General features: G+C 40.9%; 2 protein-coding genes across 5 annotated transcripts in view; both read right to left on the minus strand.

Annotated features, from left to right (window-relative positions):
* Nucleotides 1–472: 472 nt before the first annotated feature.
* On the minus strand, nt 473–7,577 carry LOC110841449 (uncharacterized). Its single transcript, XM_022087014.2, has 4 exons — nt 5,619–7,577; nt 4,699–4,832; nt 4,127–4,239; nt 473–3,404 (listed from the first exon to the last, which is right to left on the minus strand). Exons 1-4 carry the CDS (start codon nt 5,628–5,630, stop codon nt 919–921), a joined length of 2,745 nt encoding a protein of 914 aa, XP_021942706.2. The 5' UTR covers nt 5,631–7,577; the 3' UTR covers nt 473–918.
* Nucleotides 7,578–7,718: 141 nt separating this feature from the next.
* Nucleotides 7,719–17,790, minus strand: part of LOC110841454 (uncharacterized) — a 36,786-nt gene continuing 26,714 nt past the window's right edge. For all 4 annotated transcript variants that reach the window (XM_022087028.2, XM_022087044.2, XM_022087053.2 and 1 more), the window contains exons 4-11: nt 14,247–14,456; nt 12,283–12,840; nt 11,380–11,747; nt 10,650–10,813; nt 9,885–10,088; nt 9,539–9,706; nt 8,933–9,078; nt 7,719–8,266 (exon numbers count right to left, since the gene is read on the minus strand). In XM_022087028.2, the coding sequence (XP_021942720.1) occupies nt 7,901–8,266; nt 8,933–9,078; nt 9,539–9,706; nt 9,885–10,088; nt 10,650–10,813; nt 11,380–11,747; nt 12,283–12,840; nt 14,247–14,456 (2,184 nt within the window). In that variant the 3' untranslated portion in view covers nt 7,719–7,900. The remainder of the gene's footprint in view (nt 8,267–8,932; nt 9,079–9,538; nt 9,707–9,884; nt 10,089–10,649; nt 10,814–11,379; nt 11,748–12,282; nt 12,841–14,246; nt 14,457–17,790) is intronic.

Consider the following 17,790-nt stretch of genomic DNA (forward strand, 5'->3'; position numbering starts at 1 on the left):
TTCATATGTGATAAATTTAACGAAGAATCGGTGATCTATAAACGAGTACTCAATAAATTCTTTCAATAACAATATTATTAATAATAATAATAATAGTAATAATTACGGATTCTAATAGCGACAACATTCTGTTATATAGTTAAAATTACAAGCAGTGGAAAAGAAATGTAACAAAATGGGGTGTGATCGTATAACCATCCGTGCACTAGCCCGCAACGCTAAGTTGTGAGACATATTGAATTTTTTGCTAGATCAAAAACTTGTGTTCTAAAAAAGAAACTTTACAAATGAAGTAACTGTAGCACGAAAAATCTGTGCCACAGGAAAGTTAACTTCTCCTCTTGTTATGTATCTAAAAACGAAAGTTTAAGGAAGTAAATGTTTCTTAAGGTGCTGGGATGCTGTGCGGTTTAATACATGCTATAAGCAGACTTCTGAAAGGGGTATTACAGGTAACAAATACAGTGAGAAATTGTAAAAGAAAATTTCCGTTTATTTTATTGTCACATCGAATAATAACACAACAGGACACTAGCAATCTGACATCAGTCTCTAAAGAGAATTTGCTTTCATTTCACTCATATGCATTATGATAACTGAATTTCTATATTATAAACAAATGTTTTAAATAATAAAATTTGTATTTTCATAAGACATCTGATGCCATGTTCCAACGTTTTTAACGATTGGTACAGTGAGCCCTTTATCAGAGAAAATAAAGAAGTTATTTTATCCAGAAAGACCTTTAGTGGTCCAAGGGGACTGTACACCTATTTCAGTATGTAGATCGGAAAGGATATATGCCCCTAAAACAAGTCACTTAACACTTGACTAAAACTTTGTATATTTAACAACGCTTTGTCAACTGTACTACATGCCGAGTCGAAGTATGATTATAAATATGAAAGGAAACGTGTTTTACTTATATTTGTGCTCAGCTGTCTCGATAGCCCTCGCCACGCGACTCGTCGTGTCGTCAGCGCCCAGCTCTCTCTTGTGGGTGTCCCAGTAGTTGAACGGAGCTTTAACTTTATGCCTTATGATGGACTTGATTATGAGCGCAACCACGTAGGGGATGAACAGGAAGCTGAAGTATGCTGGGATCAAGTAGAGCTTGCGGCCAATGTGGTAGTATCCATATAATTTGCGTTTAGGTGGTGGAGGTGGAGGTGGTGGTGGTGGTGGTGGAGGAGGAGGAGCACCATACATGTATTTTGGTGGAGGTGGCGGGGCTCCGTATGGTTCCATTGGCGGGGGTGGTGGAGCACCATACATGTCTTTTGGTGGAGGTGGCTGAGCTCCGTATGGTTCTTTTGGCGGGGGTGGTGGAGCACCATACATGTCTTTTGGTGGAGGTGGCGCAGCTCCGTATGGTTCGTTTGGCGGGGGTGGTGGAGCACCATACATGTCTTTAGGTGGAGGTGGCGGAGCTCCGTATGGTTCCATTGGTGGGGGTGGTGGAGCACCATACATGTCTTTTGGTGGAGGTGGCGGAGCTCCGTATGGTTCCATTGGTGGGGGTGGTGGAGCACCATACATGTATTTTGGTGGAGGTGGCGCAGCTCCGTATGGTTCTTTTGGCGGGGGTGGTGGAGCACCATACACTTCTTTTCGTGGATATGGTGGATCTCTGTATGAGTCTTTTAAGGGGCGTGGGTAAGGTCCGTACGTGTCTTTTGGCGGATGTGGCGGAGCTTCGTATGGTTCTTTTGGCGGGGGTGGTGGAGCTCCATAAATATCTTTTGGTGGAAGTGGCGGAGCTCCATATGAGTCTTCTGGCGGGTGTGGGTAAGGTCCATATATGTATTCTGGTGGAGATGGCGAAACTAGGTATAGGTCTTTTAGCAGATGTTGGTAAGGTTCGTGCATATCATTTGGCGGAAGTGGCGGGACTTTGTCTTTTGGTGTAGGTGGCGGAGCTCCGTATGGTTCTTTTGGCAGGGGTGGTGGAGCACCATATATGTCTTTTGTCGGAGATGGTGGGTCTTTTTGTTTGTTTTTTGGCGGATATTGCCTAGTTCCGTAAGATTCTTTTTGATAGTGTGACGGAGGTCCGTATATGTCTTTTGGCGGGTGTGGGGGAGATGGTGGGGCTCCGTCTTTTGGTGGAAGTTGTGAAGCCTCATATGGTTCTTCTGGTAAGTATGACGGATGTCCGTATGTTTCTTTTGACGAGTTTGGCGGATGTCCATGCGAATGTTCGGATGCGGGTGATAGGACAGGCGGTTTGTGATAGTATGCATAATCATGAGAGCCATGTTCATGAGAATGGTCGAGTTCAGAATAGTCATATTCATTATAGTTATTGTGTTCTGTAGGATGATCATATGAATTTCCCTTATGAAGATAGGAAGACGGACCGTAATCTGTGTATGTATAGTTCTGCTCAACCGCGTTGTGGAAATATTTTGGTGTAGAAGAGTGGTCAAGGTCTGCTTGGTGTTCTGCCGAAGTAGGAATTTTTTTAGCATCTCCAGATGATTTATTATCTTTCATTGGAGGTTTGTAGAATTCTTCTGGAGAGCGGACAAAAGGAGGTGTGAGACTTTCTTTTACTGACTGAGATTGGTAAGTAAACATTGGTGATTTGTGATAATGTATTTGTTTCTGGTCTTGGTAAGTGTCCGAAGGTGGTGTAAAGGAGTTCTTTGATTTCGTTGGCGGGTAATCGTCCATAGATGGTGTAAAAGATTCCTTTATGTTCGAAGGCTGGTAGATGTGCATAGATGGTATGAAGGAATCTTTTGTTGTTGGAGATTTGTAGGTGTCGTCTGTTAGGGTCATGGATTCTTTTAATTTTGGGTACTGGTAAGCAATAATATATGGTTTATAAATTTCTTTCGGTGGCTGAAGTTGGTAGCTGTCTTGGGAGGGCTTGAAGGAGTCTTTTGAATTCAGGGGTTCGTAATTAGGCGTATTTGATTTGTTAAAATTCGACGACGGTGCATTCTGATAGACGTTCATGTGCATTGACGGTTCAGATGTGGGTGGAGATGGTGCAGTAGTGTGATATGAGTCTGGTCCATTGTAAACGTCTTGAGGTAGCTTAAGGTAATGCGGCTGTTTATCCGAGTCATTTGACCTGAAGCCCTGTGTCCCTTCTTTGAACCGATAAGATTCTGGTCCGCTTCGAGAATGGTTTGCTGTAGAAGTTGGTAGTTCTTCCGTTTCGCTGGGACCTAACTGGTCAATATTTGTTTTGCTTGAATCTTGGTTTTGACCGAAAGCATCAATTTGCTGCCTTTCGCTTTCGATACTGGGCTCGTTTCTGTTCTGTGCCGTGTACACTGGGTTTACATAGTATCTCATGTCTTGTGCGACATAACGGAGTGCAGGATTGTAGTTCATGTTCCCTGACATCCTAGCTTCAGATGTTGATAGGTTCCTCTCACTTGTCTGGTCCGCTGGAAACGGAAGGGAATTTTCAAAAGAACATTTTTACGGATGTCGATTTTGTGATTGTGGTCTAGTGGGTTGTAACACCAAGTGATTTTCAAGATTCTGGAGGAACATATTGCCTCCATTTTTAGGTTAGAACAGAAGCGTTTGTAATATATATAAGATTATCTGGCGTCCCAACCCTGAAGACCACAACCGACATCCTAGCCTCCCTGACAGCCTCACATCTCAGAACAGTGTTTTCACTTTTAATTCAAGACAAGACCTGACTAAACCTAGACTAAGGTACTAATGGGTCAGCTGTATTTATTCCATTACGCCCAATATCGCTAATTCCATGTACACTCAACAGATGTTAAAAATAATTCTTCCACTTATTCAAAACAGTGTGGAAATCAGAAAGCAGTTCGCCATTATAATTTAACAAGTTACTTGCAGGACGGGTACCCTTTTTAAATGAATTTACTTCTTTAAAAAGATGTCTGATAATTTTACTTGTATTGTCTATTTCAAGCTCATTAGTTTTGTCATTCGGATCTCTTGTCGTGATATATAGAATCAGAATGTTAGTTATCCAGTGTCATAGCACCATAGCTAAGGCTTATTACCGTTGAACTCAGACCCATTTCGAGGGCAGTCCAGGTGGGATTTTGATGGACGTGTTGGCAGTAGGGTGGGTTTTTTCCGCTGCAAGTTGTCATGACGGGTTGCTTAACCTTAGTCCTACCTTCGCCCTCCGAAACTCTCTTCGCGTATACGACGAAGCTGTCGCTCTTGGCTCCAGGATTTGGCTGAACTGCAATCATGACGCTGATGTTTTTGTCATAAGGCTCGTCGACCCTAAGCGATTAAATTGCAATTAGCTCACACATTTTATGTATATATAACATATCTGCATTCTGAAGTACTGAGTTCGCCTCTGATAATTGTCTGTTGTTTTTAACTAATTCCTCCAGGTATGACCTCTGATAACCTTCCTGGTCTCTGCCATCGTAGGTGACGGTGTAGATACCATTTCTGAGCACGCGTATTGTGGGTTCTGTTACCACAATTTACCATTAAAATGATGGTCGTCAGAAAACATCTACACACATCTAGTTGTATGCACTCCGAAATACGATGGAGGCCCTCACAGGGATCTTGGCGAGAATTTGATCCAGACTCTGAATGAGAGCCCAGTTTCTTACCCAGAGAAGATCAGGTTCCCTCGTGTGATAACTGCAGATGTAGGAATGTACAGGTTCGAAATGCACGGCACTGTTATATAACTCTCATACTGTATGTTGTTGGATTACTCACTGGCTGGGGCCGATTTTGACAGAGGAACTGCTGTACGTTGTGCCCGAGCGAGCCACCTTGGCGTAATTGGTTGCCAGCATATCTTTGGTCAGCCCGTCCTGCACCCACGTGACAAAGAGAGCAAGCACTAATCCCTAAAGAAAAGTAGCTTTTCTTAGAAGTTGTGGATTTGTTCACTTATGATATAAAATGACTTTGTAATAACATATAGAAGGCATTTTACAATAAATTATACGCAGTTTTTGTGCCGTTAACTGAAATGCTCGTGCGCGCGTATATGGGAGATCAAAATGTCTGAACTTCTAAATGAGTCACATGATGCGTGAAATGAACGGCGTATATGTGAGGACTTGGCACTGTTCCATGGAGTCAGTTGACCTTTTTTAAAATTGGTGTAGGGGGTTAATGTGGCCGTAGCCTGAAGTTTATTACCCATTTCCAGGGGCATTTTTGTGTTATCTTTACATTTATCACACTTATAATTACCCTTGATTGTGAATTCAATACATTTTAACCCTCAACATTCCCTACCAGTTTTGGCTCTGGTTCTCATTTCTGCCTCTTTAATTCTTCCTTTTGACTGTCATCCCACCGTATTTTAGCACTGATTTAAGTAATGTTTTACAGTATATAATTTTAGGTATGTACTTGTGTACAATACTTTACCAGAGTGTAAATTATTCCACTTAAGCTTGGAATATTTGTCATTAATTGTCATATTTTGTTCATCTGTCTGAGGATTGTAAATTTCCTATCTTCCACCTACTTGATATTACGTTGAATCAAAAACTGATTGTTCTGTATGCATAAATGCTGGTGGATCCATCACGAAATCGTTATTCTCAATCTGTATTTTACCAGAAGAAGATATTTGGTGATACTTAGAACTGTAATTTCGCCAATTAATCCAAAAGTCTTACCTGAGAAAGCATGGCTGCCGCTGAGCTTCTTGGTTTGTTGTATCCTTGCACCTGACTCCCATAACACTGCGATTTTCGTGTGTATGCGTGTGGACATAGCGGTGCTCCCGTTTCCAGACAGTAAACATTAGTGAATGAATGTGTCAGGTAGGGGACAATTCATAGCTGTACAGCAATGTCAACAAACTGTCGACTCTTCAGCTTCCGAAACTTTTCCATGTTTGTTGAGTGCATGCATAATTTATTCTCACAGACCGTTGTCCTTCCTCGTCTCATCAGCGCTGCAACCCATTCCAAACTTTGATCTCATCTACTGCAGAGGAGGTTTAGTAAACCGTTGTTAAGCACTAGAACTCCTTCTGTGGGGGATGAAACTGTCGCCATGACCTCTACACACCAAGACAACACATCCGTGTCTCGATAGGATATCGTTGCGTGTCTAGGTCTGCAGATCGCACTCCATGTTATAAAAGACTGGTTTGTTTTACGTAAAGTATCATTAAGATATGGAGTTTTTATTAGAAATGTTTCTCAGTGTGATATGTATTTAAATAAATAATTACAAGTAAACTTGTACCATGTTCCTAGTCTGCCTGATATCGGTAGGACGACACATGAATATGGAGCCCGCCGATGGACCAAATCGCCACAGACACATTTGCTATTTTTACTCTGGATTTAGGTGCAAATTATAATTTTACTGCATGAGGATGGTTGGCCGTGTGGCTACCACTTCAAGAGCCCTCATCTGTATTTGTATAAATTACTGTCCCTTATGTATTATTCGTGTTTGTGTGTACAGACCCATTTATTTCGTGAGAGTTGCTAATGTTGATGTTAAATACAAGGGTCTGCAGACTGTGCCAACAGTACACGAATTGTGTCTTTTGTTATTAGTCTGATTCGAACCCCGGCCTCCTCTATTGTAGATATTTCCTTCCCTGGAGGATCAGATCATTGTAATAACTCGACGCTTTATGAATTGAAGCATTGATATCGTCGTAAAATAAATCAGAATGAATAGACCAGCATCAACAGTTTCTTCACGACCTGATTTGAACCTTCGTCTCTTCTATTGCAAAGGCATCCTTAGTAAGACAAACGTTAGATTTCCTTGGACGACATACATCCATACCCCGATCGTGATTCGAACCCCGTGTCTGAGTTGTCAAATGCCGCACGACCTCTAGAATAAGCATTTGTATAATTTGTAGGACGAAAAAAAGGGAATGTGTTTGTGTTAATATTTGGTAATGTTGCCCAGACTTACAGAATGGAAACAGACTTTGCCTGGCATCATTTTACGTCAGCACCTACGTTTGCCTACGCTTCCACCCATCGTTATGTCGCGACTCAGCCTCAGTGCTCTATCGATAATACAGGCTATGCAGAGACAGTGTCGCCGTTCTTCGTTGCTAGACGAACTACTGTCACTCGGTGGGTGAATGCCCTGGACACGGTGATGGAGATGAGGATCTCCTTGCCCCTGCCGGAAATCCTGTAATTAGCCACTTTACTGCTCGACTCCTGAAATTTCCTTTTTTCAAATGTTTTGTAATTTAGGTAATAATTGTACATATACTAAGTATTTTTCCTCAGTTTTTTGTAGTTGATCTATTACCGTTTCATGGTTGTCAAATTGTACACTCTGAATTATTTTGACGCTGTAAGCTCTCCGTTTAAATTGCCATCCATCCGCGTGAATTATTTGGAGAGTTGTTCCTCGCAAGGAGAAACTGGATTATGCCAAAGCAAGAGTTTCGTTACGCTTCATTTTCATCGCTCCAAAGAACAGATTGTTCCAGAAGTTTTGTCTGAGAAATATATTAGAATAACATTGGTTTATGGTTGAATTTAATCAAATGCCGCATAACGTGTGACCTGAGACAGCGGAGTTATGATGATAATGATTCACAAGTGTCTGGCCGTCAAACACGGTTAATAGGCATTCACATTGTCATGGCGGACAAAATGATGCTGGCCTTCTTCGGTATTCCTTATCAACCCATCTGGGGGACGGGCAATGGGCCCGTTAGCGGTCCATTTCCACAGACTATCTCACTGCCTCTATATATCCACAAGTGGAATTTATCGCCTCGATTTATTTCACATTTCTTTATTCTATTTATGCAATTCGATTTACTTTAAAATTATCATATAAACCTTTATCAAGTAAAATGCCACATTTTGATCTACTTTATAGACTTCAATAATTATAATAATAGTAATTTACAGCACATTATTATGTCGAATTTTCTTCTTTTATTACATTTCCAGCACTTTCAGAATCTTTGGTGTTTCTCATGTTCCTCTTCTCCATTTTGTTTGTCATTTCTCGAGTCGTCCGTAACTTTTTCACATTTTTGTATTGCAGAACCTCCCATTGTTACGTTCTGTTCTTCACCAGTCGCGTCATAACCAAAATTTACATTGCATTCCACAGATGCTTTATTTTTCGAATTATTGTCTTCTGCCGATGAATAGGATTTCAGCCCCAATGCCTTGATAGGAATAGTTTCAGTTTTTCTGTTTTCGTTCATTCCGTTATTGAGTCCTTTCTCCTTAGAAATGTTATAAAAGCCTATTTCTTCCGGACCACCGGGTTCTGACGTAGGGACCTTCTTCTTTACAATGTCATTGCCTTCAACCTGAAAAGGATCAAGAATTATCAGTCATCAGCGGTCACTGACGTTATGAAGTGTTCATGTCGGTGAATATGTGGATTGTGGTCTTCTGGGTTGTGACACCTTGTAGTTGAATACCAACGTTTCGGTCGAACGTACTGTCTCCATCTTCTTGGTTGAAGTTCTCAAAGATAAAAGCTAAACTATTCGTGTTTTTTTCCCCGTCTAATCACAATTGTATATAAATAAAATTATACATAAGATATTAAAATATCATTTACATATTTGGTACAACTTTACACCTGAAGATGGTTCAGTGTAACCGAAACATGTAGTAAAAAGTTGTACCAAATATGTAAATGATATTTTAATATCTTATGTATAATTTTATTTATATACAATTGTGATTAGACGGAAAAAAACACGAATAATTAAATTTTAATTCACAATATGACGCAATTATATCAACTTATAAAAGCTAAACATTCCTCGAAATGTTCGTAAGCACAAGGCTACACGGTGTCACAACCCGAAGACTACAATAATGTTGTAAATTTTGTATCTGCAATAAATTATCATAAAAGTCTGAGAGGGATAACAAATTTAAAAATAAATAGTGTATTGTGTAACTCAAAGTAGAATACTGGTGTCGGTGCAGTCCACCAGGAGTGCAGTGAAGTACACACACACCTGCGGTCTCTTCCGGAGGTAGAATGTGTTGAACACGAAGTACAAGAGCCCTGTGACAGCGCAGGCCGCCGCAAACATGCGATACGTGGGGCGCGTATCGAACGCCTTCATCATGTAGCCGCCGATAAGGCTGCCTGCACCCTTGCCTGTAACCATTGCATGAAAGGGGTAACTAAAGATCACTTTTCAGGAGCAGAAGAAACAACTTCAGACGTTATGCACCAATGACAGGCTACTTAACGCCGTAAGTAATTTTACAGTCTGAGAGAAATAAACATTTCCTTTCCTCAGTTTTACAGTTTTAATCGACATTCAACACACGATTTCGAACTGGAAGACATTTATAATTTTTAAATAGAAGGTTTCCATGTTTTTTATTCGAGTCGCCATATCTACAGCAAATACCTAATTTAGTAGCTATAACGTGCAATCAAAATAAAATGTCAGACCGGTTTACCGAGTTCCGATGCGGACCGTCGTAGCCACGTCAAAAGTGTTTCCTGCAGAAACTATGCCACAACTCTATCTATATATCTGCAGCCGGAAGAAAATGTTGGCGTGTCGAAAAGAAGACGTCATGTTTAACCAAATCAAGCAAACTCTTACCGACGCCGAAGTAGAGACCACCTAGCAGTCCCTGTATGCTGGAGTCGGTGGTTGTAGTTGACAGCTTGGCAGCGTATGTGACTGCCGCAGTGAAAGATAATGATGATGTCACGCTCTCCATTGCCTCGAAAATGAGACACAGCCAAGGGTTGTAGATCAGAGAGTACCCTGCGACACACAGAGGGGTTGGTCTTCAAAACAATTTAGAGGAATTTTATTTTCGAAGATGGCTGTCTTCTGGGTCATGACGCCGTATATTCGATGCTACACCCAGAAGCTCACTATTAATAACCATAGGGGTGTACACGTTTTAAAATCTGACTCACCTTGAAGTATTTTCACTTACCAAGAAGTCTGATGGCGTAGAAAATGAAGCCAATGAACAGAACATTAGCGTGTCCTATCTTGTCGATGATTGGACCAGAGAGCACGAGGAGGGGAATCCCAGCGATGCCACCGACTGTTATCGTTATCCCCATAAGAGAGCGAGACGCTCCCAAATCCTGCAGCAGCCAGAAGAGGAAGCTCTCGATGTAGCCCCACGCCGTCCCTGAAGGGTTCAGAACATGTTACTGTAACTTTCAAACGATACTCAGGTTTTCGTTAATTGACCAGAATATTTACAGCAGTCGCGTGTTTTCCATTATCCTAAAAAATTGGTTTGTTTAGTAACAACTGCTTCTACAAATTTACCCAGACTTACATGAATACAATGCAAGTACGTCTACAAACAAGTTGTATGTTTCATCTCCTTACAAGGCAGTGGCGACTCTATATTGTACGATCTGATCTTAGTTACGCTGCATTTCACCCACAAAATGTAAGTTATGTATTTTCTTTGGTTCTCATAATAAACAGCAATTTTTCCTCAACATTAATTAACCTTCGAGGTAACCAGCGTTTTGGTGGAAATTACTGCCTCTATTTTCAGGGTTGAAGGGCTGAAAACATAGATGGTATGTTTCGCCGAAACTTCGGAAGAGACCTACAAGTGCAACCCGACATCGATTTTTCACCTCCTTCAGAAAAACATATATCATTAATTAACCTGTTCTTTGACTAAAAAATGAGTCGTGTTTTCTGTAGGTTGGGGCTGAATGTAGTTACTAACCCAGCACAAAGATGGCGATGAAGAGGGCCACTAGCTCGATGTTCCTCATCACAGACACGACGTCAGATACAACATTATTTGCGGGCGACTTGAATTCCAAGTTGATTGTGAGCATTAGCAGACCGCTGGCAATTTTGAGACCAGCGTACAGGTAGAAGGCCGGCCTGTGTAACATTAGAGGTACAAACTGTATAGATACATGGGTTCTGTTATCGACACATACAGTCACAAGTGTTGAGGTATTTCAACACATGAAAGGCGTGATTATTTTTCTTGTGTTTCGTTAAATGCATATTAATGGCCTATCAGAAATACATGATGTGAAAATTATAAATTCGAAAGATATGATGTTTTATGTCATACAACATCGGGGCTAAAGATTTGATAGCCAAAGTTTGATTCCCAGTGGGGATTGTTATCTTAGCCACCCAGCCTCCCATGCACGGGGGCGAAACGATCAAATCGCTAATCTTACCTCTCGCCCTCATCTATTGCCGAAGTGTAGAATGCGTGGAGTTTGTATTAAGTGAACAAGTTACCTGAATGTGAGATCAGCTTCTCTCGTCTTCTGGGATGTTACGCCGTGTAGTCTAATATTTTACCGACGTTTCAAACGTGCTTGCTGCCTCCATCAGGGTGATGAGTGCCTCGTGATGGAGGTAGGAAGCACATCTGAGACGCTCGTAAATTTATACCAGACTGCACAGGCAATCCATCGCCTTCAAGTTACCTGAAGTCAGTGTATCCCTTGCCTCTGCTCGCGTAGTCGATCATCATCCCAGATAACGGGGAGCTGATCATGCCGCCGATTGTGGCGTAGACTCGCTGCAGTCCGTAGTCTGCGCTCTGCTCCCTCAGGATCGCGATCACCGCGCCCTCGAACATAGCGAAGGCCGTCCCTCCGATCATGCCGATGAACACCCTGATCGCCAGGTAGCTCCAGAATGTCAATCGGATGTCATATACCTCTTCTGTTTCGAGGTTTGAGCAGACGTCTGTCCGCGGCGCCGTCAGCAGGCACCGAGGCCGGCAATTGGACAGCTGCACTGTGTCATTCGACTCCAGCAGCGGTATTGATATACTCACTTTGCGGCCGTCCTGTAACAATACGACACATCGACACTTCACGTTCTGATGAATCAAAATAACAATGCAATCCATTAGCTCCCCACTTTCTGACCGTTCTATAACTCCACAAAGCAATGGCACTTCAGTTTGTAATAGCTTTATGCTTGGAAATAATATTTTAGACCACTTCGTAATAGAAAAGCATGAAGACAGTTAAGAACCCTGATGACGAAGAGGGGAAGCATGTTAGCACAGTCAACATGGTGGCTAGGATAGAGGCTGGAAGACAGGGATTTAGTTCCCGGCAGGAACACCTATTTTCTTCGCTAAAGGTCTTGGACTCAGCCTGTTATCCGATGGACACTGCTGGCTCTTTCCCCAGGGGTAAAGTAGCCGGAGGTGAAGCTGACTCATCTTTATCTAATACGTAGAACTACAGACCCATTTCTACTCGCCCTTACGTGCTCAATTAAGAACAGGGGTAATTCTATCGTTACAGATGAGATGGTTTCCAGTAGCACGCTGTTCATGTTGTGTTTCAAGATAAAGGGCAAATAGTGCTTACCTGAGTGAATGCATCACTGCATGTCGCATTCATTTTTTTCTTGGACACACCAGCCCAGTTTTTTATCCCCATTGCTAGGAATAGGTTGTCTGTGGCGTTCGTATTAGCGAGAAGTAGGCTTGTCTTGAATCGATGTCTGGACGTCTGGATCCTCGACACTCCTTCTTCCACACTAGCGTTGTTGCCAAATTGACACTTATACGTCGTGTTTGCAATGACACACGAGAGGTTATAGAGTCCGGTGGTTGGAAAGAAGAACGAGTTGTTTGAAATGTTTCTAACTGAGGTTTGGTAGAAGTCATTGTTCTTCCTGAAGCGGTGGCTCCTCAAGTCCCTGTCCTCGTCGACTGACGGCATTTGTTCCGATGTGAGTGCATAGGAGTATATCTCCTTCGCGTTCTTGGGGAAATCGCTACTAATCATAACGTCATAGCGTTGAGTCCGGAGGATGCGTTGTGACATGTCTTGTTCGTCATTTGTTAAGAGTGATATTGGAGTTACTTGGCTTCCCGTGACTGACTCGCAAATGAATCCGCAGGCCTCCAGGGTTGTCTCCACCTGAGAGAAGCGGTTATATAATATTATGTTGTGTTTTGCTTTGTTAATTTATCTTATGTTAACTTATCTTATTGAATCTTACGTATCGTGTTGTATATATAATTTTTTCCGTCGGACTTGATAACTTTCTTGGCTTTGTAACAGGTTTGTTCTGAGGTCTTTGTTCCTGTTTTCAAATACATCTTCAATCTAAGCCTGTCCCAAAAACGTTTTCCTACCGTGCGGAAGCAATCGACAATTGTGCCTCTGTTAGCAGCTACATACCAATTTCTATTATTAGTAATTTTCCAAACTTTTTATTGACGGCCATATTTCACATTACTTTAAGTTTCAATTAAATTCTCTTCAGTATCTTTTAATATATTTGTTAATTGATTGCGTAACTTAAGTAAGGGATATAAGCCGCTTCCTTTTGCTGATGTCAGATTTTTCAGTATCATTATATCTCCAAACAAATGACATTGATTCTGCACAGCGTTAGTGCGCCGCTTACTAAATTATACTCGATATTATAAAAACCTTTTTTTTTCTTAAGGAAAGTAATTCAGTGACCTGCGATCATAAACTCTGTCAATCCTCTAACTCGCGCCGACACTGTTGAAGACCTGTGAGTATTTCTTGGTTCTAAACTTTGTTTCCATAGTCCTAATCATGTTGCTGTTGGATTTTGTACGCACGTCAACATTTTTATGTTCTTTCCTGCGTTTATGTATTACATTTTATTTTAGTTGGGTTAAAATTTGAATACGCCTCTGTTCGGAATTCTGTTACTGATGCCAAAAAACTGAAACGTATCCAGCAGAAGTTTTCAGGCCTTTGTGTTTGAAACTCCACACCTCAAGCAAAAAGAAGGCATTACATTGATGCACTACTCCTGACTGAAATTTACATTCGTTTTAAATTCTGACCTTGCCTTTTGAAAATCATTGATCCTCGAACACCCAATACGTATCTCAAATACTTTTCTACGTTCAATATCGACTCTTCAATTAAACATTGTCCTTCTGCTATATGCATATGTATATATATACTTATTTGATTGTTTTTCTTGTTTTGTCTGTTTATTCTCTTTTTATTAACTTGTCCTTACTTTTTACTTGGCCTTTGGGCAGCTACGTCAGCAAGTAATTAGAAAATAATATTTTTTATAATCAAAACTAGTGCTACAAAGTTAATATATATGTCCATAGTTTAATCGGTCAGGAACTTACGATTACACCAAGTTTATAACTTACTAAACAATTCTCTGAACGGGCAACATTGTGTATAGGTTTACGTTGCCGCATTATGTTCATGCGTATGAGCGTTTATACTAGTGTAGAATAGATTACTTATATCTACGTCGTGTCCCTGTTTAGTCACATTATTACTCGTATAATTTTTCGTTTACGACGTTCATTTCTCACCTGGTGTATCTTTCCATCGCTGAAAGCCGGCACGAAGGTACACGGCGGATCCCGGCTCAATCCCAGGTGTAAGTTCCTGTCCTGTTCCACGCTGCATCCCACGTCGAGAATCACGCGCTCGGGATACGTGACAGTCACTCGACCGACAGGCACTAGGAGTAGGAGTAGCGAAGCTGCACCTCCCAGCGACGAGAAAATTGACAGCAGAATCTGCGGAAACAACCCGTACTCTGTGGCGCTTTGCTGATTTTTAATCTGCTTTTCGGTGCTTTCACCGTGCAGAAGATGACTTGAAGATTTCTGTTTTCTGAGTTGTTGCGCCGTGTAGTATGGTAGATGTTTACCAACGTTTCAGAGGTCATCACCCTAATGACGGAGGCAGTATGACCTCTGAAACGTTGGTTAACATCGACCAGACTACACGGTGCAACAACTCAGAAGACAGAAATCTTCATACTCACCGCTGTGAAAATCTGGCTTGATGGTTACGCTTCAGAGGACCATACTGCCTCTATCATCAAGGCTGATGACAGTTCTCTGAAACGTTCAAATGGTGGCACAGCCCAACAGCAAGTTAAACATCAAAAAACAGGAACTATCTATCCGGTCGCAAGGATTCATCTGTTGGATTTCTATTCGTTTCAGTCCGTATATTTTCAGTATGTCCTACATTATTTCGAACTCACTGCCACCCCCACTCTCCAAAGTCAAGACAATATATCGTTAAGATATCATCACCATGTTTGTCCGTCGTTCTGTAAAAATGTAACAAATATAGAAAAGTAGATTGGATCAGATTGATTTTCATCAAATTTGATGTTGCGCGCCTTTGATAAAATCTGTCGACACATTCCAATTTGTATTTAAATCACAAAGGAACAACGGAGACTGAATGCGCAACTCGAATGTAACTCGCCATATCCTGACTTGTTTAACTTTGTAGTCAGCCGTAACGTAACTCGGTAATGTGTGCTTTTGACAAAAAAGAGTGGTGTACACATTGGAATACATATTTCTATAAATACATGTATTGCTATTATTCAGTCCTTATTGGCGTTGACTACTATTAATTGCTGGCACGAAGCTTAAAAGAGAGAACTATAGTGAATTTCGTGATCTCAGTGATTGATCTGAAATAGGACAAACGTTGTTTGTCTTTATTTCTGTACCCTATCGCCACTAATAAAAAGCAAAATCAAATTATTGAATGAGTATTTCCTTAAATTGTCAAACCAGTTATTATTTTTCAACCAGTAACGTGCTTGTCATGTCTTACCGCATTATTCTGCGTCCATTATGTAAAAAGTGAATTTTATTCGGCAACAGAAATACATAAATGGCTGCCTTAGTTCATTCCGTTAGAGTTTGGTATTACAAATTTATATCTGCAAAACTGTTCGCCCTAAAATCAAAATAATATTCCCTTTTATTTCGTTAAGCAATTTCCTTGAATGTTTAACAGAAGTTTAAATTAAACTAGATTAATTTTTATTGACATGCACAAATTTTTGTTACATTGAGCAACTTTTAAGGAAGTCGAAGTTTGATTTGAGTTTCATACACGATAGGCGAACAGCAAGAATCATATTGTAGAAATATACATTAAAAATACATTAGCCCGACAACGTTTACTCTAATTCGCTCGATATTAAATTTCATTGAAATCCGTTAAGTACGACGGACGCGATACTGATATTTTCTCCATTTTATACATTTTTTTTGTAAAGAACGTGTCCAATGAAATATGCAAAGCAGCAAAGAAAATTTAAAACTGCATCCGTTCAACTCGTCTCTTATGCCCTCACCTGACGTTTCTTCCTGGAAATCAGTTATATAATGTGCCCTGCCTCCGCCCATGGCGTGGGTAGATCAGTATCCGCCAGACTTTTGTTGCCATAGAATGGAATTTTATTGTTATTCGGAGGACGCAATTTTTTGTGAGACATTATCTGTCCAAATGGGAGAATCATGGCCATCAGCATCATAGATAACAACGAGCCTCTATCGCAGTGATATCCCAAGAGTAGTTTTGATGTGAGTAGGAAAAATAAATTGTTTTGATTTGAGATTTGGGATTTTTACGGCACTGACAATGACTATGATGATGTCCTTCTTGTTTGTGACAACGTAGACTCGTTAAGTAAATGCCGACGTTTTGGTTAAACCTACAGTCTCCATTCTCCATTTTAAGGACTGAAGGAAGAGCTCACAGAATATCGTTATTTTGATTTGTCTCTCAGCTAGCCATATTCAGCAAATGTACTTTGTGGCATCGGTGACATATACCTGTGCAAGTAGCCCTATGCAACCAGAAGTGTTTAACTAGGTCATGTGAATGTGACGCCCCACCTTGGGGACGTTTGTATGACGACCACGTTCTCCCCTGTGCGATTATCAGCCTGTAATACAGCAGTAACTTCAGTTACTTCCCATAATGGACGTGTGCAGCCGGGGATAAAAACATCAGTGAAGAACAAAAGAAATTTCACTTATTAATCGTTGCCCTGGTTTCCCACCGACAGACGTCCGAATCCTCGGATAGGCGTATAGTGACGTAGAGGTGAAGCTACATTCGTTCTATCCACGGCACTAGATATGAGTGGTCAGCTTCATGCTCCGGCCGCTATTATTATCAGTACTCGTTGGGTAGGAGGTCGTCAGAGCCTGTCTGGATGTGGCGGTGAAAAGAGACTTTCGCGCTGTTATCGGGAATCTAATTATTGGCTTCCAGCCCGCAGACAGTACCGTATCTGAGCTTCAATGACAAAACTCCATTCAATAGTCATTTTTTGAGAAGCTGAGAGTCGCTGAGCTAGCAAAGACCTATAATAGCTCAAATAATAAGTCTGAATGGTGCGGTTCACCATTGATTCAAGAGGAAAAATATCAGGAAAAGAGAAATCTGTGATAAGAGAATAAATAATAATAATAACCTCAAGCATTGTTTAATTGCCACATTTTGATGAGCATTTTTTGAAGCACTGGCTGTGTTGGTGATTTTTTGCAGACAAATTACAATTTAATGCTGACACCTTCTAACTGATTGACCTCGGGAGAAATTGGTCAAGGATGTGCACAATTTGAGGTCGTATAATCGTGCAGAAAAATTGCGCTGCTCACAGCCTTACAGTCCGACAATATGCACTGAGCTGAGGCCTTGGAAAATGCTTATAATAAACATTGCATATTTTACATTTTTTATTTCGTCTACAAACTTTTAACGCACTTCTTTTCTTCCTTTTTTATGAGAGAGATTCTTGTGGTATCATCATGTCCGTGTTCGAGTTGCCTAATAACGTTTGAACCAACAGACAGATTGCCATTATACTTGGTATGAATTTAATGCCAGTAATGTCTAATTGGCCTTCGTGCTTTCTATTTCCTGTCCCCAATGCTACCATCATAGCGGCCGTAAAAACGTACTAGCTGGGAACGACACTAATGCCATCTTCATGATAGCTACTGTGTTAAAATATTTCAAGTCCGTGTTTATTCAATTCACGAGCCAGAGATATAACCTTTAGTCTCGACTGAATGAAGAATT

The sequence above is a fragment of the Zootermopsis nevadensis genome, unplaced genomic scaffold (genome assembly GCF_977971745.1).
Source record: "Zootermopsis nevadensis isolate Lab colony 2312 unplaced genomic scaffold, Znev_1.0 Znev_ptg000021l, whole genome shotgun sequence".
Lineage (NCBI taxonomy): Eukaryota > Metazoa > Arthropoda > Insecta > Blattodea > Termopsidae > Zootermopsis > Zootermopsis nevadensis.